The sequence below is a fragment of the Sceloporus undulatus genome, chromosome 8 (genome assembly GCF_019175285.1).
Source record: "Sceloporus undulatus isolate JIND9_A2432 ecotype Alabama chromosome 8, SceUnd_v1.1, whole genome shotgun sequence".
NCBI lineage: Eukaryota > Metazoa > Chordata > Lepidosauria > Squamata > Phrynosomatidae > Sceloporus > Sceloporus undulatus.
This window is the reverse complement of record NC_056529.1, coordinates 12,846,238-12,874,033: the sequence shown is the minus strand read 5'-3', so window position 1 is coordinate 12,874,033 and position 27,796 is coordinate 12,846,238. Positions and strand designations below refer to the sequence as shown.

At 41.5% G+C, this 27,796-nt stretch overlaps 2 protein-coding genes across 5 annotated transcripts in view; one reads left to right on the top strand and one right to left on the bottom strand.

Annotated features, from left to right (window-relative positions):
* MYLK3 (myosin light chain kinase 3) overlaps positions 1-18,988 on the top strand; it is a 40,628-nt gene extending 21,640 nt beyond the window's left edge. For all 4 annotated transcript variants that reach the window (XM_042437256.1, XM_042437257.1, XM_042437255.1 and 1 more), the window contains 12 exons: positions 3,649-3,739; positions 4,119-4,533; positions 6,752-7,302; positions 9,059-9,164; positions 10,819-10,912; positions 13,319-13,428; positions 13,773-13,914; positions 15,171-15,241; positions 15,805-15,933; positions 16,532-16,684; positions 17,035-17,167; positions 17,510-18,988. In XM_042437256.1, the coding sequence (XP_042293190.1) occupies positions 3,649-3,739; positions 4,119-4,533; positions 6,752-7,302; positions 9,059-9,164; positions 10,819-10,912; positions 13,319-13,428; positions 13,773-13,914; positions 15,171-15,241; positions 15,805-15,933; positions 16,532-16,684; positions 17,035-17,167; positions 17,510-17,581 (2,067 nt within the window). In that variant the 3' untranslated portion in view covers positions 17,582-18,988. The remainder of the gene's footprint in view (positions 1-3,648; positions 3,740-4,118; positions 4,534-6,751; positions 7,303-9,058; positions 9,165-10,818; positions 10,913-13,318; positions 13,429-13,772; positions 13,915-15,170; positions 15,242-15,804; positions 15,934-16,531; positions 16,685-17,034; positions 17,168-17,509) is intronic.
* A 727-nt stretch (positions 18,989-19,715) lies between these two features.
* ORC6 (origin recognition complex subunit 6) overlaps positions 19,716-27,796 on the bottom strand; it is a 9,279-nt gene continuing 1,198 nt past the window's right edge. The window contains exons 2-7 of the mRNA XM_042437258.1: positions 27,489-27,618; positions 26,509-26,672; positions 25,364-25,453; positions 23,988-24,100; positions 22,080-22,154; positions 19,716-20,591 (exon numbers count right to left, since the gene is read on the bottom strand). Of these exons, the coding sequence (XP_042293192.1) occupies positions 20,464-20,591; positions 22,080-22,154; positions 23,988-24,100; positions 25,364-25,453; positions 26,509-26,672; positions 27,489-27,618 (700 nt within the window). The 3' untranslated portion in view covers positions 19,716-20,463. The remainder of the gene's footprint in view (positions 20,592-22,079; positions 22,155-23,987; positions 24,101-25,363; positions 25,454-26,508; positions 26,673-27,488; positions 27,619-27,796) is intronic.

Below are 27,796 nucleotides of genomic sequence, written 5' to 3'. Positions count from 1 at the left end.
AAAAAATGGTGGATTCGGTGGACAAAATTGTGAAATTTTTGGGAGAAACCTTTAAAAACTCTAAGGTGGTGGACTTCATTCTGAAGGGTGGACTTCCTTGGAGGAAAAGGAGTCCAACTGAAATCCTACAAGAGGTTAGTTTCTTCCCTTTGTTCCTTGTTTTTGATCCTTAACACCTTCATACCAATCATGTCTTTCATTGAAATTATGGTGCCTTTTAGACTCCTGATGCATGGTTTTATTTTCTGGAACCATCAACTGTCCTTCAGCTGTTTCTGGATTCAAAGGCTGATCACCTCAACCACTATGATCAGTGGTCAGGAATGATGGGAATGGTAGTCCAGCTGCATCAACTGGTGGACTGAGGTCCCACAGTGCTTCATGATCTTATCTAAAGTGGCTTCGATGCTAATTTTTTTGCTGTTTCCTTGTTATTTTTGTTATTTTAAAACAGAAGGAGAAAAGGGAAGGGAATTCTCTGCTATGGAATCTTGGGATTTAAAGTTTGGTGGGGTATCTAATGCTGTAGTTTGGGGATGTGGATTAGATTTCTCTAGCAGAGAATTCTCAGTGCCTCACAAAGCTACAAAACCCAAGATTTCATAGTATGGGGCCCTGACAATCAAAGTGGCATCAGACTTCTATAATTGTGCAATGTGGACACATCCTAAGAAAGGAAAAGAAGGGAGAAAACAGACATATATGGTAAAACGGTTGAAATGCAACTCTTGTTGCAGTTTGCAAGACTAATGTCAAGTCTTTTGTCTGAAAAAAAGGTGAAAGCATCTGTGTGTACTTCAAATCCTTCTAAACCTGTGAATATCTTCTTTTATAAAAACCAGACTGGAGCCTTATAGCCTTTAGTTAGATATCAGTAAAAATAAATCCATGTGTAAGTGAAGGTGCATGAATGAAAATATCCCTATGCTTTGAAACTGGAGAAATTTAGATTAAATTATGAGCTCTTGCTTTCCATTTACGTTTTGATATTGTTGTTGTGTGCCTTCAAGTTGTTTCTGAAGGTGAATTTATCACAGGGTTTTCCTGGCAAGATTTGTTCGGGGGGGGGGGGGGGGGGGGGGGGTTGCTGTTTTTTTCTTTTGAGGCTGAAACTGTGACTTGCCCAAGGTCCTCCAGTGGGTCTCACTGGGGGACTTTGACCCATCACTTTCTCTCAAGCAGATTGAACATTAGAAGATATTTCTTGATAGAGTGGTTTGACTATGGGACGAATTACCTAAAGTGGTGCTGGGGTCTCTTTCTCTGAGAAAGAAGCTGTAAAGCTACCTGCTGGGGACGTTGTAACTGGATTTCATGAAGGGGGTGGGTGGACTCCCAACTACAGGAAACTACAGGAAAAGAGATTCCACCTGAACATTAGGAAGAACTTCCTGACTGTAAGAGCTGTTCAACAACAGACTAGGCTCCATTGCAGTGTGGTAGTCTCATTCTTTGGAGGTTTTTAAACAGAGGCTGGATGGCCATTTGTTGGGGGTGCAATAGTTGTGAGTTCCTGCATGGCAGGGGGTTGGACTGCGTGGTCCTTGAGGTCTCTGTTCCAACTTTATGATTCTATGGACTTGGTCGATGGGGCCCCTTACAACTCTATGGTTCTGTGATTCTGTGCTTCCAATCCAGTTTCAATGGTCTGGTTCTGACCTACAAAGCCCCAAATAGCTTGGGACAACATATTCTACAGCTGTCCCAATTTGGCAGGGATAGTCCTGATTTCTTTTCTACTATCACAGGAACCCTCTAGTGCAATCCTTTGCCAGTGCATGAGTCCACTACACAGGTCACTGGGATCCCAATTTACTTTCTAGGGTGAAAGGGAAGGAGGAGGAAACTGGGTAGTGTTGGCAGCCTAAAGACATTATAGGACTACATGGTAGGAAGTAAAGAGGAAAGGGCTGAAGCTGTTGTTGAAAAAAGGCCTTTCCATCCTAGGTAAAAAATGCACCACGGTGGGCCTAAAAGCATGGTGAAAATGCCATCTAGAGAGTTCTTGGGGGATATTTGTGGGCATTTTTTTTGTTGGTGTGTGTGTGTGTGTAGTGGATGATGGTCCTCCAGATTCTCCAGGTGGGATGATAATGTGTCCCTAAGCTTCCTACAGTTGTCTGCTTTGGCTATGATGGTTTATAGAGAATGGTGGTATAGTTGTGCTCAGGCAAATGATTATGGCCCAATTGGCACATCATGCTACTTGCCCTCTGCCCAACTGCTTGGATAAGGAGGTCTGGACAACGTATGACTGTTTGCTCAACTGAGATTGTGCCAGTTTTGGAATCAGGCTCTTGTTGTGGTCCTGATCTGAACTGGTCCCTTCTACAAAACCCCCACTTGTACCAATGGGAGCTTTTCTTCCAATGCAAATGGCAGGTGCGTGCTGTGGGGGGGATGAAAGATCCAGATTTGGATTATACCAGTGTGGAAAGGATTAAGGCTCCCTCCCCCATATCTGCCTACCCTACTCCTCCCTAACTCTCAATCCTGACTAGTTCCCACTTGGTGGCTATTTATTTTGCTGTATACTTTTTTAAAAGCCACTTGTACATTTGAAAATTGCATGCATGTTGTTTTGCTCACATGGCTTGAGAACAAGAAGCCATCTTGGCTAGTACCAATTTTCAATCCTTCTGGGATCCTTCAGGAGTTTCAGAGATGGTTAAACAGGCCAAACAAAAATTCAGAAAGAAAGGAAAATCCAAACCTGGTTTTAAGAAATATTTTTTTAAAAGTGTTAAATAGTCCATCGGGAGCTCTAACCTATATGAAAGGAATCCAGGAATTGCCACTCCTGGATTCTTCCAGACACACATCTGGAGATACGTGAATGAAACCAAAGCAGTAGCTGAGCTGCTGTTTTCCCATGAGTTGCTGAGTTTTGAGATGCCATGTTTTGCATTGAATAGAGCAGGGTTGTATCAGCTGATGGAGAAAAGTTTCAGAAATATACCAGTGGAACATGTCTCCTTCTTTCACATGTCGTGATGGGTCTCTCATCACTCAAAAGGGCAGATAAGCTCAAAGCAAATAAACAAAGGCACAAAGTCAAATGCATAAACAACTGGGTTTCTTGGGAACATTCCCTCTTGTTCAAGTGAGCTTAACATGGTAAACAACACCTAGATCCAAGTTGTTCGCTACTCTGTATGATCTGTTCAAAACAGCTGAATGAAGCACTGAATAGAAGAGAGGACTGAGAAACAGCTCAGTGTGCTAAGCAGAAGTCCTTCCACTAGCCTGGCCATGTGTCCTATTTTACGGAGGATGCTCCTCTGTTGGAAGACGCATTCAGTTTCAGAGGATGGAAATCACCCCAACTTCTAAATGTTGTTGGACTGCAACTCCCAGCAACATTTGGAAGGTACAAGTATCATCTTCTTTATCTGAAGGCCTGTCAAGTTGTGTGAACCAATGTCATATAGTGATGTGCAAATTAGACTATGACTCTGGAGATCAGGGTTTGAATCTCTGGTCAGTCATGGACACCCACTGGACAAGTCACATTTTCTCAGGCAAAAACTCTTTGTGGTTGCTGCCTGTTCAGTTCCTTCTCTGGAGATGAGGGAAGTAAATGAGGAAAGGAGTTCACATTTGCAACTCAGTAATTGTCAATAATTTCCCTTTTTAAATTTCCATTAGGCTAAAGATAAACCAGAAGAGAAAGGTGCCAAAGGTAAGCATGCACCTGCCAACAAAGGGATCCAGGCAGAAGGCAAGAATTCATTGGAAGGTAATTTCAAATATATCCTGATGAAGAAATCTGCAGAATTGTAGTCCAGTCTTAATACTGTATTCTGTTTTTGATGGCACATAGATAGCTCGGCTCATTTTTTGAGCTTGATTTCAGACAATGTAAAAGTTACATTTTGGGACTATAACTTTTAGATGACAAGTTGGTTATGTCATCATATTTTATAAGTAATTATATGTTGCTGAATGTTTTTGGCCAACCAATAATAAAATTGGTTGGCCATTCAGAATCCTGAGCCTACTGGGAACGTTGTTCCAAGGCCTGCTCCCTGACCTACTAATGGCTCCTTCTCTCTCTTTCTCTCAATCTATTATTATTATTATTTAAAAATCTCCATGAATGCCATTTTTATTCCTAGAAAACAAAAGGGAGAAAAAATTGGATGAATGTACTGGAGAAAGTGAAAAGGTGAATTCAGCCGGTCCAGTCTTTTCCAAAGTTGACTCCAGCGTACATGTCAAGGAGAGGATGGTCCAACCTGAAAGAACAGAAATGTCTGGACAAACCAAGAGCATCAAAGTGTGCCCAAAGCAAAAGGAAACTGGTGTCAAGGCTGCAGGCCAGAAGAGTGGACTGGTTTCCAACTTAAGTAGCGGCACTCCCTCAGGAAGCCAGAATATGGACAAAACCTCCCCAGGCCTGGAAAACCTTCCTCAAAAGCATCATAGTCCAAAGTCAAAGGAGACTGAAAAAAACACCTCCCGACTCAGTGCTCCTACCAGGGAAACTGAGCCATCCACCTCAAAGTCTGGCGGTGAAGTTGTGCGGACAAGGTAATGATCTAGTGTTTTTATTTTCTGTTCTCGGATCCTGAGAAGAGAAGGGGTCCCACTAGATCAGGCAAAAGGTCCATCTCAGAGCTTGGAAACAGAGCTGGGAATTGCCTCTCCCAAAATCCACAATGGTCGTAATGCCTGGAGTAGTGTGGGAACTGAGGTCTTTAAAAGTAACCTTTCCAAGCTCTGGCCAAGTAGAAAGCGTGAAAAGAAGTTGCAAAGTTGTTCCCTAGGTACAACTGCCATTCTTCCCATTAATTCAATGAAATAACTTCTTTCCTTTTCATCCCCCAAACTGTATTTTCCATCCTGGCTTGCATCTTAAAATTGGTGTGCCCATTTGAGCTGTGATGGGAATTATATGGCCTTCCAAATGTTGTAGACCCATAGTTCCCAGCTGCCCAAATTGGCATAGCCAATGGTGAGAAATGCTAGGACAACATCTGGAAGACCTTACAGTTTCCAACCCTGGTTTATGTCACCCCAATGATAATCTGGGCTTGCATTTCCTCCAACAACAGCCCTGTGTGCCTCTTATTTCAAGTCTCTTTAACTCATCAGAGTTTCACAAGTCAGTTTGTTATATGGCATGTGGCATGTGACACTGCTGTTCAAATGAAACATTTTAAAAAAATAATCCATGAGTATGTCCAGAGCTTTGGGCACTATAAGCATAGTGCTTTGGACCCAAGTGTATACTTTTATTTAAATCTGGGAGGTTTCTGAACAGTGGTATTGATTAGTAAAGCTGTTTAACAATGAAGGCTGTGTCCACACTGCACAGTTATATCAGTTTGATAGCATTTTAATTCCTTGATATAGAATGCTAGGATTTGTAGTTTAATGAGGTATAAAACTCTGTGACCGAGGTCCAGTACACTCCCTTGAACTATAGCAGATAATTCTAAATCTTTCACCAAACTGCAAATCCCAAGATTCCATAGCCATGTCAGTTAAAGTGCTATCAAACTGGCATAATTGTACAATGTTGCTATCTTTTGGGTGTGCTATGTCAGGAACAAAGGATGTGTAACACAACTTATATTCTTTACAAGCTGTTTGGTGACTTGAAATACTTCTGAGTCACCTTGCAGCCTAATTTAGTTTGGATTTAATATAGCAAATTCACCTCTTGGAATCTTGCTCAGAGCTCAGTCAAATAGACTTCTGGACAAGATCTCAGTTACTTGCCTGATACGGGGTTTGTAGAACAGAGTATGCAGTTTAGCACGCCATTAGGAGGATCATTTGGATATGTGCAAATATGCAAGAGAATGAAGGATGGATACCATGTTTATTTGGTGCAACGTGTATAAACACTGCACTGCAGGAGCATTCCCACAACGTCCGCCATCTGGGCACGTGTGCGGTGTGTTCGCGGTTTGGGGGTGGAGTCGGGGCGTGAAGTGTGTGGCCGCGATGCCCCCACACTGGTCTGCTTTCCTTCTTAGTCTACAAAAGCTTATTGTTACCAACTTTTTTTCTCTCAGTTTGATCTACTTTATGTGTGTGTGCCCCTTCAAGTTTCCTATTGATTTATGGCAATCCCATGAATTTCATAGGGTTTTATTAGGCAAGAAATACTCAGGAGGTGCTTTTGCCAGTTCCTTCCTCTGAAATATAGTCCACAGCACCAAGTATTCATAGGGGGCCTCACACCTAATCCTGTTTAGCTTCCTAAATCAGACAGGATCTGGTGCCCTTAGGGCATATAGGCCCTAGATCTACTTTAGGCATGTCTAATTCCTTGAGTACAGAGTTGTGCTGGAAAAGCCCCTCGTGCACCCTGGAAGAAGTAATTGGGCGGGTGCCCATGGCGCGCGCCCGCTGCTGTGTTGTGTGCTGTGGGCGCAAGCCCCATTACTTCTAATGGGGCTCTAGCACGTGCGGATTTCCCCGTATGTGGAGGGATTTGGAACGGATCCCTGTGTATGGGAGGGCCCACTGTATAGGCAGTAGATGGACAAATGGTATGCTGTCATTTTCCATTATTCATGGCCAAGAGTAGGAAACTTAAGGCCTGGGACTAAATCTGGCCTTCATAAGATCTCAAAGAAGGCAAAGGCAGAACAAATCTTGCTCCCTGAACAAACCTTGCCAACAAACCCCTGTGATTGGTTTGCCTTAGGATCACCACAAGTTGGAAATGTCTTGAAGGCACATAACAACAAGGCCACAAAGAAGTATCTGAAAAATAAATGTTTGTTTTCCCTAGGCTTTCAATCAATGTGCAAATGACTGATGGTCAAGAGAAGACGTTAAAGAGCAAAGAAGGAACGACTAACAGCCCCGGAGGTAAAAGTGTAGCTCCTATCTCTTCTGTTTCAATAGATGAAGGAACAAAACATTTGTCGGAGCCTTGTACAGCTAAGCAGATCTCTAAGAGCAGCAGGACTGAACCCATTCAAGAACAAAAAGGAGGGAGGCTTTCTAATAAACCAAGTGAAAAGCAGGCACCCAAACTTCAGGGCCTTCTGGCAGCAACATCTACAGAGGCTGAAGAAAAAGCAGACAGCAAATGCAAGACTATTCCATGCCTGATTTCCGTTGCAAAGGACACTGAGAAAGATCCTGGAAGCCCAGCGAAAAGTCCCAAGGAAAAACCAAAAATAATGAAAGACTGTGAGAAAGAAGTCAAACCAGAAAGCATGGAATTGTGTAGCTTCACCTTAAGGAGACGGGAAAGTAGATCGAATCAGGGGGCAGAGAAACCATCAGAAAATACTCCATTGCTAGCAGCTAGCAAAGCAGAAGAGGTGATCATTGGTAAGTAGATGGTCCTCTGTGTTACCTGAGCAGCCTCAGGTCATGTCTGTGCTGCAGGTGTGTTGAACCCAATCCAAAATGTATCAAGCAAGCTATGGGCTGGACTACATGGCTCCCTGACTCCCTCCAAATCTTACTAGTCTTGATTCCTTTCAAGACCTACCTCTCCCAGGAGACAAGGGGTGAATCTACACTGTAGAAATAATGCAGTTTGATACCACTTTTCACTGCCATGGCTCCATCCTACAGAATCCTAGGTTTTGTAGTTTTGTGAGGCACCAGCACTCTTTGGCAGAGAAGGCTAATGACCTTGTAAAGCTACAAATCCCATGATTCTGCAGGATAGAGCTACAATGTGGAGTCATAGTACATTATTTCTACAATGTAGATGCATCCAATGTAGTAAAGGTATATCTGGGCTGAATTCTCTCCAACTTAATATAGTTGAATGTTTTTCTGTCAAGAGCGAATGAATAAATAAAATTCCTGCACAAAGAAAACAAGAATATCAGGGAAAATACTAGCCTAAATAATTATTGGTGTAAGGCAGGAAAAATTGGCTCTCTCCAGATGTTTAGGACTACAACTCCCACTGTGCTTTATTTTATAGGAGCTGGGACTTTGGGGAGTTGAAAGCCTCTCATGGGTCCAAAGGATACTTAATCATTGGATCCTTGCAACATTTTTTCTGTATATTAATTTTGCATGTGTGTGTGTGTTTTGGATTTTTATCTCATTGCTTTAAATCTTTTTTTTTTTTTTAATATCAAAGCTTTTCCACCCCTGACACATCCATTCCCATGCATACAAATATCAGGTGCTATTTCAAAGGAAAGAACTGGCAAAACCACCTCTGAATATTGCTTGCCTAAGAACAAACTGTGACATTCATGGTGTTACCATAAGTTAACAGGCAGCTTGAAGATACACACATCCGTTAGTGGGATGCTCCGTGTGGTTTCTCATTGCTATAAAAATGTTGCTGCTTCTTCATTGTGTTAAAATGACAAAGATCAAAACACACTGCAGAAATAATCCAGTTTGCCACTGATTCACCTGCCCTGGCTCAATGCTAGGGAATTCTGGGAATTGTAGTTTTGTGAGATATTTAGCCTTCTCTGTCAGAGAGCTCTGGCACCACAACACACTGCAATTCCTAGGATTCCCTAGCACTGAGCCATGGCAGTTAAAGCGGTGTCAAACTGGATTATTTCTGCAGTGTGTTTTGGACCAAAGGCATCTATGCAGTCATAAAGACTAACATGTATTATTTCAGGAGCTTTCTTGGGTTGTATGGTTAGAATGGGATTCTAGTGAGTGAGGTCAAGGAGAAATTAAAAGCAGAAAGTATGACAAGTGATGTTTATGTTGACAAACTACACAGATAGAAGTTCCCCCCGCTGTCTGAAACAATTGACTTGATAATATGCAAGGAAGGCTTATAAAGTACTATATATGTGCTAACAATTTATTACTGCATATTTACATGGATCCTAGCCTGTGAGAGTTGGCAGTAGATCTCATCTCCCCTGTTCCTGAGCTCATTGGAACAATGCCTACGTCAGTGGAGAAAATGTTATCTGTTAAGTCTCTGGAGACGCTCTATCACTGTAGGCGTATTTGGCCAATGTTCTCACTGGCATTTTGAAGCATCTTCTCCTGGGGATGCAAAGGTATAAGCCAAAGAGATCGAATTAGATACCCAGCTGTTTGCTGCACAGAAAAATCAATGCATGGTGTGTTTTTTCTCCTTTAGATGACAGCCCTCCCCCTCCGGCTCCTTTCGAACACCGCATTGTGAGCATCAAGCAAACCGACTTAACAGCCTCTTACTCAGTATGCCATCATGAAGTCTTGGGAGGGTAGGTTTATCTGTAATGGCTGCTTTTATGAGTGACTGGTCCTCATCTGCAATATTGTATAATTTTGTTAGGGTTTTTTTGGACTTGTTTCTCAAGTCTGTCCTAAGAGCACCTATAAATGTTAGGTCCCCGTGCTCCACATTAAGGAGGTTGGAAGACAGGGTGTTGCATGCATGAACCAGTGCGATGTAGTGGTTTGACTATTGAACTAGGACTGTGGGAGAACAGGGTTTTCATTCCTTCTCAGCCAAGGAAACACTCATTGGGCAAGTCACACTCTCTCAACCATAGAAGTCTCCTCTGAGTAAATCTTGTGGGGAAAAAACTCTACAGGAGGAGTTGTCCTGAAGGCAAATAACCACAATATACAATATAGTGTGTTCTTTTGTTGCCTGTGTTGATTCCAATTTACTCAGGGCTACTGGGATTGTGGTCTGGTGATAATCTGATAACCTGTGGCATGTAATCGGATAGTCGATGGACTTCAGGGAAGTCAATGCACTTCAATCAGTTTCAAGAAATCTCATTTGAAATTAACTAAACTTTCACAACTTGCATTTGTCAGTAAGGGCAGCAGTCTGTCAGACTCTCTCATGGAGCATATCTTTAAAAACATTATTTTGAAAAATCACATGCATATTCTGCAGAAAGCATCCACAAGAGCAGACTTTAATCTAATTCCTTTATCCTCTGTCCTTAAAATGTATATACGTGCCTCCACCCTCCGTAATAATTTATGAGGTCTTTGCTGCCTTCTAACCCTTCTCTATCCAGACAAATATTATTGTAAAAAAGAAATTAAAAAAAAAACAACAAAGTTTAAAATGTACCTATTAGACAAGCAGGTGTGCAGAAACAAAATTGCCCAGAGCTTCAGTCTTGTACACACTTGCATGGGGATAAATCCTAATGAACACAGTGGGATTTTTGAATAAACATGCAAAAGATCACAGGGTAAATTTGTATCATTTTGGTTTGCTTGGAGAATGGACATGTCCTGTCACCTAGAGCATTGATGCTCAAAGTGATGGTCCATGGGTTGGTGTTTGTTCACAGACCATTGGCTTCTGGTCCCTGGTGAGCTTCCAGGAGAGAATGAAACAGTTGTAGCCAGAGGGCACAAATATGATACTGCTCCTTGGTACACTACGGGAAAAATTCTTGCTATTGACTATCATAATTTGGGAGCAGAATTTCCATCCTGGCCCATGGAGAGCATGAGCAGAGGGAACCTACTCCATTCCCATTTCATTTCCTCATTCCTGATTTAGAAAGCAGCAAGCTCTCTTTCTAGGAGAACTGTGGAAATGTATTGCTAAAGGGCAGCCGCACAGGCGTGTCCTGTTACGGCATCAAATGCAGACCACCATCGGATGTCATTCCATTGTGAAATGGAGGAATATACATGGGGAGTAATATTTTAATGTAAGCACTGAACAACTGGATGAAAAGATCAACCTTAATCCCCCCCTAAGCTGGGAGAAAGAGGAGCTCCCAGACTCCTGACCTCCCAATTCCGTTCGCTTTGTACCAGGTTATTTTTAATTGATGATAAGAATAGTTGGTCTCTGGAGGCGTCTGCAGGGAGTTGTCCCCTAAGCCCTTTCCCCTTCAGGAATCATTTATGTTGTGTTCTCTCTTTCTCTCTCAACAGGGGGCGTTTTGGTCAAGTTCACAAGTGCACCGAAAAGTCAACTGGGCTCTGTCTTGCGGCCAAAATCATCAAAGTGAAAGTAGCAAAAGAGAGGGTAATTCCATCCTCTTTAAAAATAAAAGAGACACAGATGGTGAGATAAAATGTTGGAAGACAACCTGGAGAAGATACTTTTCTGGAACACAGATTAGCGCAAGAAATGAGATGGGGGGTGGTATCAATCAATTTTGATAACGGAACAATAGAGGTATCACTAGAGGGGGGAGGCATGTCTAATGGATCTAACCTAGTCTGGGAAGGCCTGCCGGAAGAGATCCGTCTTAATAGCCTTTTTAAAGGCTTCCAAGGTGGTAATATGGTGGATCTCGTCCGGCAGGTTGTTCCAGAGCCTGGGATGAGAAGGTCCTCTGGTCACCACTGAAAGTTTATGATGGACAACAGTGGGTTGTCAGTTTTTCATGTAAATTCAGTCTGAACAGTATACTTAAAAGCAACAGCTAAAAGAATCCCTCCAGTCAGGGAATGTGAATCTGATTTGTCTGACTTCCAGCCCCAGATGACCTGAACGATACCTCTGCAGGTATCCACCATATTTCATGGCAGTTTCAATGTTTCAAAATACACATTGAAGCCCATGTTTGAGAGAATGTATGCATTAAACTTATATATACAAGGTGAGTCAAAAAGAACGGTGGAATACAGAATAAGAACAGCACGGAATAAGAACAGCTTTACTTTTGCACCATCCTTTTGGAATCATCTGGTGTGTGTGTGTATGTTTATAGATGTGTGTGTGTGTGTGTGTATAGAGAGAGATTTTTAAAAATTGCAGATTTATCTGCGAATTGAAACAAGATATATGGGAAAGTGGCACAGGAAATAGATTAGTACTCTCTCTCTTTTTGAAATTAGTATCTTAAAGATTTTACAGAGATGAACATCACCACCAAACAACATGTCCAAGATGCAGTATAATGAGGTTATTGAATTTGTGATTTACAACTATCCAGCCAGCATAACAACGACAACATCAATAAAGTAGTTTTCCAGAAATCAATGCATGAGGGAGAGGAGAGAAAAGATTGGCATTTTAATTTTCATGACTAATAAACATGTACCATGGTCTTGGTTATCTCTGATATTTAGAATTCTCCACAATTTGGAATGCTAGTCTTAAAAGATTGTGTTTCTTAAGGTTAGTGATTTCCAAAATTAAATAGTTGTTGTTAAAGTTAGACTCAGGTTTAGGGGATGGCAGTGGCAAACCTCCTCTGAAGAAACTTGCCAAGAAAACCCCCATGATAACTGTTGCATAAAAAAGTATGGATCCATCCTTACATAATGTCATAAACAATTCCAGCGCCTGCATAACCCTTAGTTATGCAAGCCTAAGTCATCAAGAGGATTTTGTCCCAGAGCTTTTGTTGCATGCAAAACCTTCCAGGGCTATCCTTGAAAGCTTATTTCACTGTAAAACCATCCTAGTTTTTTTTAATAGTGACTTATCTATAACACGTCACTACTTGTTGCTCTAGAACTTTAATGAGCATGCATCTCATTAAGAGCAAAATGTGAAATAATTTCCCTCTGTTATTTGAAAATAATAATAGAAGAATTAACATATAATTCTTAATATGTTATTTTGACCCTGTAGAGTTCTCAGCATTTGTAGACAAATTGACAAATTGACTTTCTTATCAGTAAGGGATTAGTCCACATGCCAAAGCTTGTACTTGCTACACTGCCTTTGTTTCTGGGCAAATTTAAAATTGATTGAGATCTATGCCCATATTCAAAGATACTAGATTGATACATGGCTTTTTTGGTGGTAGCCCTACATTTATAGAATTCACTCCTAATACCTTTTAATACGGTTAAGTGAGGAGGGCCTCTCAAAGAGTGAATTTAATAATAATAATAATAATAATAATAATTTATATCCCACCCCTCTACAATATGCAATAGTTTCCTTTGTATTTATGATCGTGCCTAGACTCTGCTGGTACCCTTCATTTGAACATATATACATAGAAGGTCCCAAGCTCAGTCCTTGGCATCTTGAGCTAAAAACAAACAGAAATGAAAGAGATCATGCAAAAGATCAGAGCGAAGTATCCTGGGCTAGATGAACAATCTGACTTCATAAAAGGGAGGAGGTGCAGAATGTGTGGATAAATGTGATTGGGATACAGTTCCCCTTAGCCATAGCTAATGCTGCCAACGGTAAGGAATGACAGGAGTTGCAGTCCAAAAACATCTGGAGGACCATCCAATATAATGCAGCTACCTATGTTTCTCCTCACTCATAGAACTAAATACAGAAATAAAAAGAATGGATTTCCCTGTATCTCCCCTTTTCTTCACCTTGTAATGGATCCTCTTCTGATAGCTGGGTTTTTTTTGGGGGGGGGGAGCAAGATGGGAATGCTTCCTGAACTCCCTACAGTAAAACTGAGATGTGCAAATCCTGACAGTTTATGTCTAATGTCTCATCTTTCAGGAGGAAGTGAAAAATGAGATCAATATCATGAATCAACTAAACCATGTCAATTTGATCCAGCTCTATGATGCTTTTGAGTCAAAGAACAACCTCACCTTAATTATGGAATAGTAAGTCCTCATGCTGGCAGTATTGTGGGTCAATATACCTGGAGAACATGAGAGTTAGAAAAAGACGATTCAGGGATAAAAGAAGAAAGGGAGAGGGAGGAAAAAAGAAATCTATCTTATTTTAGCATGGGAAATATGTGTATTGGGAAATATGCTCCATTGCCTCGAGTAAGACTTGCTCCTCAGAAAGCATGCATAGGATTGGGCTATATAACTTTAGTTAGGTAACATATAGATTGTAACCTTGCATTAGTTTATTTAATATTGCTGAACTTGCAACCTGATGTGCCTAAATCGAGCTAATCGGAAGATACTTCTTTCTCCTCAATGTTCTGTTTTGACAGTGTGGATGGTGGTGAACTATTTGACCGGATCATAGATGAAAACTACAGCCTTACTGAACTGGATGCTATCCTCTTTACGAAGCAGATATGTGAAGGAATCCACTACCTGCATCAACAATATATTCTTCATCTAGACCTGAAGGTGATGGAAAATTCACATCACTTCTTGTAGTCTACACAGTCCATCCTTTTGAACCAAGGATGGTTGAAGGGTGCCTTCACACTTTTAGTATTGGGCATATGTGTGTTTTCTTTTTTTTTAAAAAAAAATGTGGCCCACATTGCCTGTTTAGAGGCCTTAAAAATCCCTGGAGAAGATCCACATTTTAAAATGGCTTCCTCCGTCCCCCACAACATTTACGTATGCCCAGCACTAGAAAACATGGAGACATTTGTAGAACAAAAACAGAAAAGAAAAAAGAAAGAAGAAAAAAAGTAAAGGTAAAAAGAAGGATGAGAATATGATGGGAATATGGTCCTTCAAGGTCACGTGGAGAATCAATTTGTTGCTGTTGTTGTGTGGCTTCAAGTTGTTTACAACTTATAGTGACTATAAGGTGAACTCATCATGGGGTTTTCTTGACAAGAGTTGTTTAGAGGAGTTGTTTGCCATTGTCTCCTCTTGAGGTTGAGAGTATGTGACTTGCCTAAGATCACCCAGTGGAGAGAAGGTTAAGAGGTGATATGATAGCCCTGTTTAAATATTTGAAGGGATGTCATATTGAGGAGGGAGCAAGCTTGTTTTCTGCTACTCCAGAGAACAAGACCTGAATAATGGATGCAAGCTCCAGGAAAAGAGATTCCACCTCAACATTAGGATGGACCTCCTGAGAGTGAGGGCTGCTGGACAGTGGAACACACTCCTTCCTCGGAGTGTAGTGGAGTCTCCTTCCCTGGAGGTCTTTAAACAGAGGCTGGATGGCCATCAGTCAATGGGGATGCTTTGATTGTGATTTCCTGCATGGCAGGATGGGGTTGGACTGGATGGCCCTTGTGGTCTCTTCCAACTCTATGATTCTGTGATTCTAAATCTTGTCAAGAAAACTCTGTGACAGTGTTGCCATGCCTTGGAGTTAACCTGAATGCACGTAGCAGCAAAGGACAATTAAACTGATAAATTGTCCTCTCTCTGATGATCTCAGAGCGTAATGATTATGGTTCTCATCTTCTTCGTATTACGTCACCCCTTGAGCTTTCTTCAGTGAGGTAGATTGGGCTGAGACAGAGAGAGATACTGATCAAAGATCATGCAGTGAGCTTCAAGGCTAAGCAGGGATTTTAACCTCAATCTACTTGATCGCAACCCAACACTCTGCACCACACTGGGTTGCTCCAAATTAATATCACATTCTGAAAAGACTGCAAATGTTGATTTGAGTATCTTCTCTTCTTTTGCAGCCTGAGAACATACTGTGTGTAAATCATACTGGAAACCAGATTAAAATAATTGATTTTGGATTAGCACGGAGGTATGCTTTCTCCCTATCCCCTTTTTGACTGCTGTTGTCTTTCATATTACCTATTTTGGAGGCTAGATAGGCCATTGCCATATGAAGTCTTTTCTTCTGTGATAGCCCTGAATTTTAGAATAACCTTCCTCAGAGTCAGGTTTTTTTGCATTTACCCTTCTAAGCATTATGTCAGGGCCATTTTATCTGTCAGGTGCAGAAGCCAAGAAATGTATGCAACATCAGGGACAGAGCTGACAGCAAAGCCTTGGTTCCTGATAATTGTGGGGAACATGTAAAATGTAAAAGGGTCTAATAGTACCTTCCTGTTTGATCCTGGATCTTAAAAAACTTTAAATTATATGGTGGTTTTTTGCCAGGTCAGTTAAAGTGGTCTCAAACTGGATTATTTTTGCAATGTGTTTTGAACCAAGATCTAGAAACATTGCTTCTTTTTTTTTAAAAAATGAAACCTTGCCGATGTTTTCAACAGTTTGTTAAAAAATTCAGCCCTATATATATTCCATGTATCTGCTGGAGCATCATTTCATTGCTATGTTCTCTCTCTTTCACGTCTGGTAAAGGTACAAACCCCGTGATAAGCTGAAAGTGAATTTTGGCACACCAGAATTCTTGGCTCCTGAAGTGGTGAACTATGACTTTGTGTCATTCCCAACGGACATGTGGAGCGTAGGCGTCATAGCATATATGCTGTGAGTAAACCTTCTGGGAGGGAGGGCAGGAGGATTTTAGTCATGACAACACAGACTCCATAGATAAGGCTAGCAGTGGCCAAAGTTTATGAGAGTTGGTGTCCTTTCTTACGAAACAATTACAGTACCATCATTCCACTTAATCTACCATGACTACATTGCATTCAATAATTTGCCTCACCAAACTATAAGCTCCAGGATTTCATTCAATGTTAATTTGGCAGTTAAGCTGTGAAAGGGCCAAGAAAGGAATTACAGAGACTGAAAGCAGCTACGATAATGCAATTCAACAAACTTGAGAAAGCAGCTTTTGGCCTTCCAGATGTTTTGGACTTGACTATCCTGAATCCCTGTCAATAGACTAAGCCAGGTGGTTTGTGCTCCTAGGAGCTGAAGCCAAAAACATCTGGAGGGCCAGTGACTGAGAACTATTGGTCTGGTTGGCTTTCTGCTACACCAGAATGAACAATTACCCGATGTTAGCTATCACTTACTTCTATTCTTTCTTCACCCTGAAAGTATTTACTCATAGTCAATTGGGCCCCCAGAAGCTTCTGAAGGGAGTGCTGTTTAACAGTGCCTTTGCTCCCTGTTTCAGGCTCAGTGGCTTATCACCTTTCCTTGGAGAAACAGATACAGAGACCATGAATTACATTGTCAATTGCAGCTGGGACTTTGACGCGGAAGCCTTTGAACAAGTGTCAGAAGAGGCCAAAGAGTTTGTGTCCAGGCTCCTCATAAAGGAAAAAAGGTATTTGAAATGAGGGTTTCCCCACAGCTATCTCTGGGCCTTGATTATGCACCATTGGCCCATTCCAACCTCCCAGAAACCCCTGCAGACAGAGGATTCCACTTTAACTGCCATGGCTGCATCCTATTGAATCATGGGTTTGGAAGTTTGAGGGAGGCACTAGAGTTCTCTGGCTGAGTGCTCCTGCCTAAAACTGCAAATCTCAAGAGGTTGCCATGACAGTTAAAGTGGAATGTAATCCTATAATTGTGTGGTGTGAATGGAATCCATGAAGCATTTGCTTCAATGATACCATTGATAATTTAGGTCTGAAGTTGCCCATTCACAAATTTCCTTCCTTGTCTTCACAGTGGCAGGACAAGTGCAGCCAACTGCCTTAAACACGAATGGCTGACAGATTTGCCAGCCAAAGCCAAGAAATCCAAGGTCCGTTTAAAGTCTCAGCTACTACTACAGCGTTACATGGCTCAGCGTAAATGGAAGGTAAGCTTTATGTTGGCTTCTCAGTTCTTTTTAAAATACAGTTCAGATTGCTAGTGCCAATTCTTGTTACTGTGACTGACCAAGTGCATTACAGAGCTTTGAAAAGGCTGTGTGGTTTTTAAAGTAGTTTAAGAACAGTTTGACAAAATTATTTCCACACTAAGTATTGTTAGCATTCGAAGCTAAGGTTGGAAAACAATTTACAAAGAAGTAATGGAAAATTCATTAAAAACAAGTGGGGGTATTGCAACAGTATTATAATAGGACTTGTTTGTTTGTTTGTGTTTGTTTTTAAAATCAGGATTGTCTTTGTTTACTGTGTTGTTTCGATTTTCTTTACAGAAGCATTTCTATGTGGTTGCTGCCGCCAACAGGCTGAGAAGGTTCCCAAGCATGTCTCAGAGTCCTGCGTAACCTGTAGTTGAAGATCGGCAAAACATGAAAAGAGTTGAAGATTGTAGGAAGTGGTCTAACTCCCCATCTGGCAATGAGATTTCTTCCATCATTTTCCATTACATAACCACAAAGTGTGTTTCAGTTTCAGCCTTTAAGGCTAGTAGGGTCCAGTGGGGTGGTCTGTAGAAAAAGAAAATTGGTTGCATTTTTAGAAAGGGGTGGTGGTGGAAGTGGAAAGACTTAAATTATGCCTCTTGTTTCTTTATTTCTTCAATTATATGTTAGCAATTAGCAGCAATTTCTTCCAATATTGATCATCTTGGCATCCAGGGAGACTTCAAGCTCTTTCTCTTCAAGGACCCATTTGGTTTTTTTTTTAGCTGTCAACAGTATCCTTAGCACTCTTCTCCAGCACATCTCACATGTTTTCTTCTAAGGGCTAAAACTGACGGCCCTGAATGTCCAGTTCAACGCCTGCTTGGAGGTGTGGTGTTTAGATGTATAACACCCCCATTACCTGGAAGCTGCGCTGGCGATTACATGCCGGCCGGCTTCCAGGTGATTTGGGGGCATGGCATTCAGACACTACTTGCCCCAGAGCTGGCGAACACTTTTAGTACCTCTAGAGCACTTTTTCTACTTCCATTTGGGGGGTGGGTGTGGGTGGCTGGCTGGCGACTGTGGCATGCAGTTGCCACAGCCCCATTCCAGCTCTTTCAGGGGTGGCATGATGCCCCCCTTTTGGGGCAGTGTTTCTCCCCTTTATTGCTTTTTTCACTCTCTAGCTATCACATCTGTACATGGTGATGGGGGATATGATGGTTTCAACGAGTCCTATTTTAGGGTTCAGTTGCCTAAATTTACTCTTTAGGATCTTGTCTAGTTCTTTTCATAGCTGCCCTTCCCATTCCTAGTCTTAGGGAACATGTATGGGCAATGAAGATTGCCCCAATTCTCTTACCGAGCAGCAGCCTCTATTACAGATAGGCTACTGTTCCTATTGACTGGGAAGAAGCTGAGACTTCCACCTTTTTTCCCAAGGTGAGGAGATTGCAACAGGAATCCTGCTTCTGCTTGTCATAATGGATATAGCTCACTGAGTCAGCTGCTTCTTGACAGATCCTCATTGCTCTAGCACAATGGTTCCCAAACTTTGGTGCTCCATGTTTTGGACTTCAAACCCAGACAACTTGGTTAACTGTCAGGAATTCAGGAAGCTGAAGTCCAAGACATCTGGAGGACCAAAATTTGTGAATCACTGGTTTAGCAGCTGCCCATTGAGGACTTGGGGTGGGCAGGCTGGGAAATACTACTAATGGTTATATAGCTAAGGGGATGTGATGACTTAGTGGTTAAGATGCCAGTTCTGATGATCGGAAGTCCCAGCTTTTGCCACCGTAGCAATTTGAAAGCATGGAAATGCAAGTAGACAGATAGGTACCACTTCTCAGTGGGAAGGTTAACAGTGTTCGGTGCACTCATGTTGGCCACATGACCACCAGAGCAGTTCTTGGACAAGGCTGGCTCTTTGGCTTAGAAACAGAGATGAGCACCGCCCCTACAGTCAGTTATGACTAGACATTAATGTCAGGGGATTGCATTTACTTTTTATATGGCTACGTAGGCGATACAGATCTTTCATGTTTGAGAACATCAGGGGATGAATGACTTCTGAATGTAATTAAAACTGCGGCATTATCAGGGTTGTGTGGAATATTTTCACTCTGAATATCATATCTCAGATGGAAGGATGGGAGACCCATCTTGCAAAACATTTACCATCCAATCTTTTCTCTCCTTTATTTACCCTTACTTGTCCACAATTTTTAAAGCAGACTGAATCCTATGGTGACCCATGTGATTGTTACAGGATATCATCAACCCAAGCAGTGTGGTTTTGTGGCCATTTTCTGGCACAGCAATAAATTTAAATGAAAATTTAAAATTATGAAAATGCTTCTATCCTCTCAGAGGGGAGTACAACCACAATTGCACGCCCCTTTTCTAACCACTACACCACATTCGCTCCTATGACAATTTGAATGGGGTAACTTTCGATTATCAGTAAGGAAGCCCTAAGAAGGGAAATGTAATCACTCTGATTTTGACTCACCTGTGGCATCTGAATAACGAAATAAATAAGACACAAAGAAAGGAGAGAAATAAAATATTTATTTGCTTCTAGGGAGAATTTCATTTTTATCCCAAGGCCCCCACATCAAAAAAATTTCAAACTGCAAAGTGTAGCCTCCAGTTGTTGGACTCCAATTCCCAGTATCCTTCGCCCTGATCAAGGCTGATCAGAGCTGCAATCCAACATCTGAAAGGCATCACATTGCCCATCCTTGCTTTAAAAACAAAACATGGGGGTGAAAACATTAAGTTTTACCTTCCCTTTAGGCACTCAAGGAAGTTTTCACAGAACAAATATGAGAATGAAACTGGTAGCAGGAACTTGCCATGTGGAAGTAACATCCATTGAAAATAATAATGGTTCCATTACTGAGAAAGTATAGTCATGATTGACTGCACAATAAAATATTTCATCCTCAAAGTGAAGAGTGCAAATTCTAGTTTCCAATCCACAGCACCACAGTTGTGTTGCTACAAAAAGAAGTCCAACTTCCTCAAATGACAAAGATGCAAAGGAATGTTGACATAAGCAACAGGGATAACCTAAGTAACTTCTTCTGTTGGTTTCAGTTTTGGAGTTGTTTCAGCCATCTAATCCTCATGCCAAATACTGACCAATTGGCAGGGATGGCCTTTATGTTCACCAGACAGACCTCTAACTTCTAAAACTCCAAAACCACCAGAAATTTGAAGATTTCAAAATACAGTGAATACCCAGAAGGTCCTGTTTTGGAACTCACTCACTCTCACACATGCACATACTCAGATCACACATTCTCCTTCTGTGACTTTGCAGCATTTTCTAGAATTCTCCTTTTCCATTCTTCATATTCCTCTGTAGCTTCAGTTTCCCGTTTTGGACGCTTGTGAGGGACCACTACTTCTGTCTCCAGATCTATTTGAGTGAGGAAAAAAGACAGACACTGAGGAGACTGGATGTTTTGTGAGCAGATAAGTGCTCTGGGAAGGTCTGAAAGGCAGCATTCCAGGAGTTTATCATTCCTCAACAATGGATATGGTAGAGCTAGAGTTCATGGAAGTTGTAGTCCAACAGTATTGGGGAGGTGAAATCTCCCCACATCTATGCTATCCCATCCTACTTCGGCATATTTATATTATGGGTAGGCAAACTGCCACCTGGGATATAGCAACTGGAGGCATAGTATGAAGTTGGCAAAATTGATTGATTGATTGAAATGAGCTCCCCTTCTCAAGAATGCTGCCTCCTTGGGAAATTTTCCTTCAGTCCTCAAATTTTTAGCATTGCGGAGAGTAAGACACTGAAAATCACTCACACCTAGAATTACTTGCTTACTCGCTGTGTTTTCATTCTATTTTGTCACATTTTGGACTCCCGAAGTGTATTTCTAAACTCTCAAGTTAGGTTTCAAGCGATTGCAATTCATTTGTTGGGGGCAGAAGCTTTATTTTGGGGGGCGGGAATGCCCTCATTTTGTCATTCCCCTGTTGTCATCCTCCAGATGTTATTAAACAGCAGTTCCCATCAGCCCTAGCCAGCATAGTCAATGGTAAAGAACAATCAGATCTGCAGTCTGACAACATCTGGAGGTCCACACTTTGTCCACCCTGATTTAAGTTCTGCCATTTGTTCATGGGAATGCTTTCTTTTTCTAGAAACCCAAGATGCATCACTAGAGCCGGGAGCAAAAAAACAACATGTATAGTCAGCTCTCCACATTTGCAGTTTTGATTATTCACGTATTTGATTAATATGTTCTCTCCAGGAATCTGTAGGTCCTCCAGCATTACTCTGCGATCGACTCATGCCAGAAGTCATACTAGAGGACCTAGAGAGAACACTTTCCTAGGCATTTGGAGGACCTAGAGATTCCTAGAGAGGCGTTCTCTCAGATTACAAAGGTTACATTCCTTCTACATGCACATAAATAAACAAATACTCCTGGTTAACCTTCTGTCTTTTTTCATGTCAGCATTATAATTTAGAACTATTAGAGGACAAAGGGAGAGTCACATTGTTGCTTCTATTGTTAAATGACTGAAGTCAGAATCTTTGCTAAGCTCTTCCAGCTCATCCTAAGATCTACCTTCTACCAGTCCCTGCTCTACTAGAACCCACAGCAAGATGATTTTTGTTTCCCTCAAGGGTAAAGACTATCTGGACTTCCAGATGTTGTTGGACAACACCCGCCCTGAGCCCTAGCTAATGCTGAATGGGGTGGGAGCTGCAATCTAACATCCCATGGCTTATTTATCTCTTCCATGCATAGACAATCTGAAGAGGTTTATATAGCATAGCTCAGAATAATTTCCAGGAGTGTCTGCAGTGAGTCCCTCCAGGAGCTGACCATTAAAGGGCTCTATTGTGCAGAAAAGTAAGGAAGCCAGTGCAGATGACACCTACCTTCTTCCTTCCCAAGGCAGTCAACGAAGGTCTTCTGGTTTTTGGTGGCCTCCACTGCCAACTGGTCGTTTTCTCCTTAGAAATAAGATAAAACAACTCTTTCAAGTACAGTTTTATACTAACCTGGACTTGTAGATAATGTCATTTTAGGCTAGCAAGCCTGTCTTAATGATGCATAATTTCAATGGGCAAGCTCTAAATTCAAGAGGGTGTGAAGTGTGGATCCGTATATGTTGGGATTGAAACTCCCAGCATGCGTTACCATTGGCTATGCTGGCTAGGGCTGCAGGGGTTTGCAAACCATCCATATCAAGTAGGTTGCACTTGACCCACCAGTTTTCATTACTTCATTTGTAGCATACTCAAAGTTTGATAGTAACCCAAGCATTTGAGTAGCTACTGCATTACTGTAAGACTTTCCTCCCTTTTAAGAGCTGTAGGAGCTATACTAAGTTTTCAATTGGGAATGGTTTGGGACCACATCTGCCCCTCAAGGGCTCTGTTCAATCAGCCTGTGCCGTCCCCGTCCCCAACAACAGCATCATTCAGCAGGCTCTCTAATCCTTTCTATAGGATTGCCAAAAGGATGGAAAGAATCACTTTAGAGAGGGGAAGTTAACTGATGTCAGTCATTCTGGATCCAACCCAATGGGTTTTGATTTTCCTGAGGCTTTCTGTAGTTCTCTTAATGCATGTTTTAGACTTCATCCAGTCGTGAAGTTTAGGGACAGGGTGGCCAGAAATAAATACATTAAAAATGTACGGTGAACATACATTTCATTATCCCATTTGACAACAACTCATTTCTTTGTTTTGCATATCCTCCCCGACACTTCAAACTGGGATTGTGTTGACATTATTTGGCCCATTTCCTCAATTTAACTTAAAAGAAACATTATAAAACAGATCTATGATACAGAAAGGACTCTGCCCTCTTGTCAAAAGGCTTGTAAGGTAAATGATAAATCTTTGTGTTCCTGGGCGTAGCTAACTGGGGATGGGATTAAACCCGACCATTTCCCCCCCCCCCCAAAAGAAACCACACACACAAGAACTTTGCACACCCAAGAAGTTTTCTTTCAGTCTCCAAATTTCTAGCATTGCAGAATGACACTGAACACTGTTCAGATCTAGAACTTTTTTAGCCCTGTTGGAAGGATCATGACAGGACCAATTTGAGAGAGCCACTTCTGCAGCAGGGAGAAGTTCAAATGTTGAGTTTAAACTAAAAGCTCCCATGTGCCATCTTTTTCCATATTTTGAGACCATAATGATTTGTCTGCAAACAGTTCATTCACTTACCAGCAGCTTGTGTTTTTTTAAATTCAATATCCTACTCTTAAGAGCCAGCGTGATGAAGTGGTTTGGGCATTAGATGAAGACTCTGGAGATGAGGGTTCAAATCCCTGCTTGGCCATGAAACCCACTGGGTGACATATGTGGACAAGTTACACTTTCTCAGCCTTAGATGAAGGCAATGGCAAACCCCTTCTGACCAAATCTTGCCAAGAAAACCCCACAATGGAAAACAACTTCAAGGCACACAACAACAACAACAACAATCCCACTCCCCACCCCCACATGGGACCCCATATATCTCATATGATAAGATTAAAACAAAATACAGCTTCAAACCTGATGAGAAAACATTTTTAAAAATTAAGCTTTCCTATTCAAACACCACTAATTTAAAACCACGGTAAGTTATTGCAATGCTAGAAATTTGGGGAGTGAAGGAAATTTCATTAGGACACAGAATTTTTATTGGGGGCATTGCTATTCTTTTGCCTTCCCTGACCCCCCCCCCCGGTAGCTACATCCTCGCTATGTTCTTCCCTGGAAGTTACAACTTATTACTTGCCTGCACTGGAAACAGGAAACCTAGTCTGAAAGAGAGGAAATACGTACGGCTGACTTGCTGGCTGATCTTCTCCAGCTGGCTATGGAGACGATCAAAAATGGCCTTCTTCACACCGGATGCAGCCACCATTTTGTTCTTATCCACTTTAAGTTTCAAATATCTGCAACATGGAGGGGGAAAAAAGATCTTCAGATGGACTCTGTAAAGAAAATTATACTGCTGGAAAACATATCACACAACCCTATACAATTGGGGGCGGGATCAATGCTCTAATTTAAACCCTAAATCAGTGATGGTGAACCTTTTAGAGGCCGAGTGTCCAAACTGCAACCCAAAACCCACTTATTTATTGCAAAGTGCCATGTCCCTCTGGCTTTCTAGTAACAAACTCTGGCAAACTCTGTGCTGGGGTGATGACACATGTGCCCACAGAGAGGGCTCTGGGTGCCACCTCTGGCCCATATGCCATAGGTTCGCCATCACTGCCCTAAATCATGCTTGCAAGTAGCAGCTCATCTATAGTAGGTAAGAACTAGATTCCTTGGAATATAACTCCCAGAAAGTGCCAGTGTGTCTCCTGACAGCTAACATTTTCAAGTGACCACACAGATAAAGAAACTCATGCAAATTAATTTGGATGACAACAATTACTTGAGTTCTACCCTCTTGCTTTGCTATTCTTTTGAGTTCACTCACATAATGCTAAGATAAACTCAGGACTTTGCACGACTTTTCCAAAACAAAAACGGAAGACATTCCTTGCACTTCAGTTGTTTTGTACAGTTCAGGATCTTGTAGCTCCATTTTCAACAATAAAAATGAATATATACGGTACTGAAATTTTTCATATGTAATTATTATTATCTGAATAAACTGGATTTTTGATATATTGCAAATATGATAATTTTATGTACAACCAAATTATACGTGATTTACATTACGTTTTTAAAGCAACGAAGTGACTTTTGATCTGTAAAGGGTAATAATATCACATTTTCCTCGTTCCCCTACTAAAACCCAGAAATCCTCTTCTCCCTATTGGCTTCAACATTTCAGAAATGTTGACTGCTGTGCGAAGGTCTGTGGGATTTACAGTTTTCCATGCCTTTCACTAAAAGACCTAAATATCCTTAAAGGCACCAAATCCCATCTGACTTTGGAAGCGAAGCAGGATCAGCTCTGGTTAGTACCTGGATGGGTCACCAACTATTACCAGGTGCTGTATGCTATATAGTTCAGAAGAAGGAATTGGCAAAGCCACCTCTGAGTATTTCTTGCATTAAAAAACCCATTTAAAATCCATGGGGTTGCTGTAAGTTAACAGGTGACTTGAAGACATATGTACACACTTCATACTGATCCTATCAGTCCCCAAAAGCTTCCCCTCTGTGATAAATACTTTTCTTTTATCAAATAATTTTACCTGCAAGCAGTGAACAATGCTGCAGTTGTAAATAAGGGTTTGGACAAATCAAGGTCCACCTGCTGAGTTTCTGATAGGCTGGATTCATACCTGAAAAGAGAAAATCTGCTTTCTTGAAAATGAAGCCATATCAACATGACTGGCAAGGCTCAAATAATACACCTCTTTGCTTTGTAACAGTGCTATGAACACAGCTGGAAATTGTCTTAACAACCCTTTGGGAACTTTTTAAAAGAATGAAAAATAATTTATTTTATACTGGTTTAAGTAGAAACAAACCAATGGATATTAAAGCAATGAGGCAAAATCAATTGTAAGAAGATATTAAAGAAATAACACTGGATATGAAACAAGAACCAAAGGTTATCTTCTACACCAGTGGTTCCCAAACATTGATCCTCCAGATGTTTTGAACTTCCAGCTCCCAGGATTCCTTACTGTTGGCCAAGATGGCTGGGGCTTCTGGGAACTTGGAGGACCAAAGTTTTGGAACCACTTCTACACCAAGAGCAAACTCATCCCCTAAGTATCAGTCCTTTGGTGGCCAAAGGAGCACAATTCATGCTCAAGAGGGGCTATTTGCAGGCTTCGGGGAACCCCAAGATTTAAAGAACCCCCATCTTTAGATGGAAACTTAACCATAGAAAACTCAGCCAAAACAGCTGAGTGAGGACAAGATGCTCAAAGGCAATGGAGTATTATCCAATTCGTGGAGGGGGAATAATGGAAAATTGGTAGGGTGAGTGAGAGAAAAGGATCAGAATATCCTGGAAGATGGATGGCTGTCATGAAGATGAGCACTTCGGATGCAACCTTTTTTTTTTTTTGCAGACCCCACTTGTGAACAATGGATCCAAGCTGCAGGAAAAGAGATTCCACCTCAACATTAGGAAGAACTTCCTGACAGTAAGGGCTGTTTGACAGTGGAACAAACTCCCCCGGAGTGTAGTGGAGTCTCCTTCTTTGGAGGTCTTTAAGCAGAGGCTGGATGGCCATCTGTTGGGGATGCTTTGATTTGGATTTCAAGCATGGCAGAATGGGGTTGGACTGGATGGCCCTTGCGGTCTCTTCCAACTCTATGATTCTATGATTTCTTAACAATGATAACATCTGGTCAACAAACTGCTTTAAAGAAGGATGCCTACCTTTTCAGTATTTTTGATGCCATATTCACCGCCTCAAGGCAGCAGAACTGAACGGCCAATTCTCGGATGCCAAGGTTCGAATGCAGGCCAAGCAGGCTTTCGAAGGACCTCAAGCAGCTCTGGTAAGTGGTCTTGTTCAATCCAGAGAGTGTCACCAAGTAATCCTTTAAAGAAAAAGCAAAGCAAATGGTATTTGGTTTTGCCAGGCCTGTAAGTTTGTATTTTACTTTCATAACGGTTTTAACTTTTTAAATGGTTTAATTGCTTTATGGTTTTAAATTGTTCACTGCCTTATATTGGGAGAAAGGCGGGATATAAGAAAATAAGAAAAACAAAATTCTTCTAGTCACTTGAGGCACATAATGCTCTTATCCAGCCATCCAAGCAGGCCAGCTTAACAAAAGATACTTCCAAATCATTTACAAGAAATGCAAGGAATCTTTTCTGTGGTCTAAATTTTACAGAGTTATTTACAAAGACAGTGGCTGAAATCTTGTTGGTTACTCTCCACTAGAGCAGACCCATTCAAATCAATTGCTGGATCACAAGGCAACACACAGATAAATCTAGTGGGTTCAAGAGATCGACTTGGGTCAGGACTAAAAGAGAATTTAGGCCAAAGAATGCAGAGGATACAACTTTCATAAACTGGACTACAACCCTCATAATCCCTTGCCACTGGCCATGCTGTCAACGGCTTCTGGGAACTGAAGGCCAAAACATATGGAAGGCTCTGCTTTATTTATTAAGCTACAGTATTTCCCCACTTCCTCCATCATAAGGAAGTAATGAATGCTGAGGGATGTATGACCTAGTTGTTTAAATGTTACGTTCGTTTTATTTGTTTGTCATATGTTACATGTCTATGCATCATATAAGATACATGTGTCATATGTATCATATAAGAATGTATTGTGTATTTCACTATATATATATATATATATATATATATATATAATGTCATTTAGGGGCATTTTTACCTTGTCCACAGGGTTCTTTGTGAAGGCAGCAGCCAGGTCCAGGCAGATCACGGCCCGGCTTGTGGCGGTCATCTGGGCCAGCAAAGGGCCGCATCTCACCTGGGACAGGCGCAGGTACTCTTCGGCTTTCCTGTTGACGCACAAAGAGGAGAGAGGGTTATTTCCACTGCCCTAAACCCAGCAGACCCAATAGGTTCAAAGCAGAGCTCAGAAAAACATATACGCTCGTCCCTCCATATTCACTAGGGTTAGGGGCACAAGACCCCCGCGAATGTGGGAAATCCTGAGAGGACGCCTCTCTAGGAATC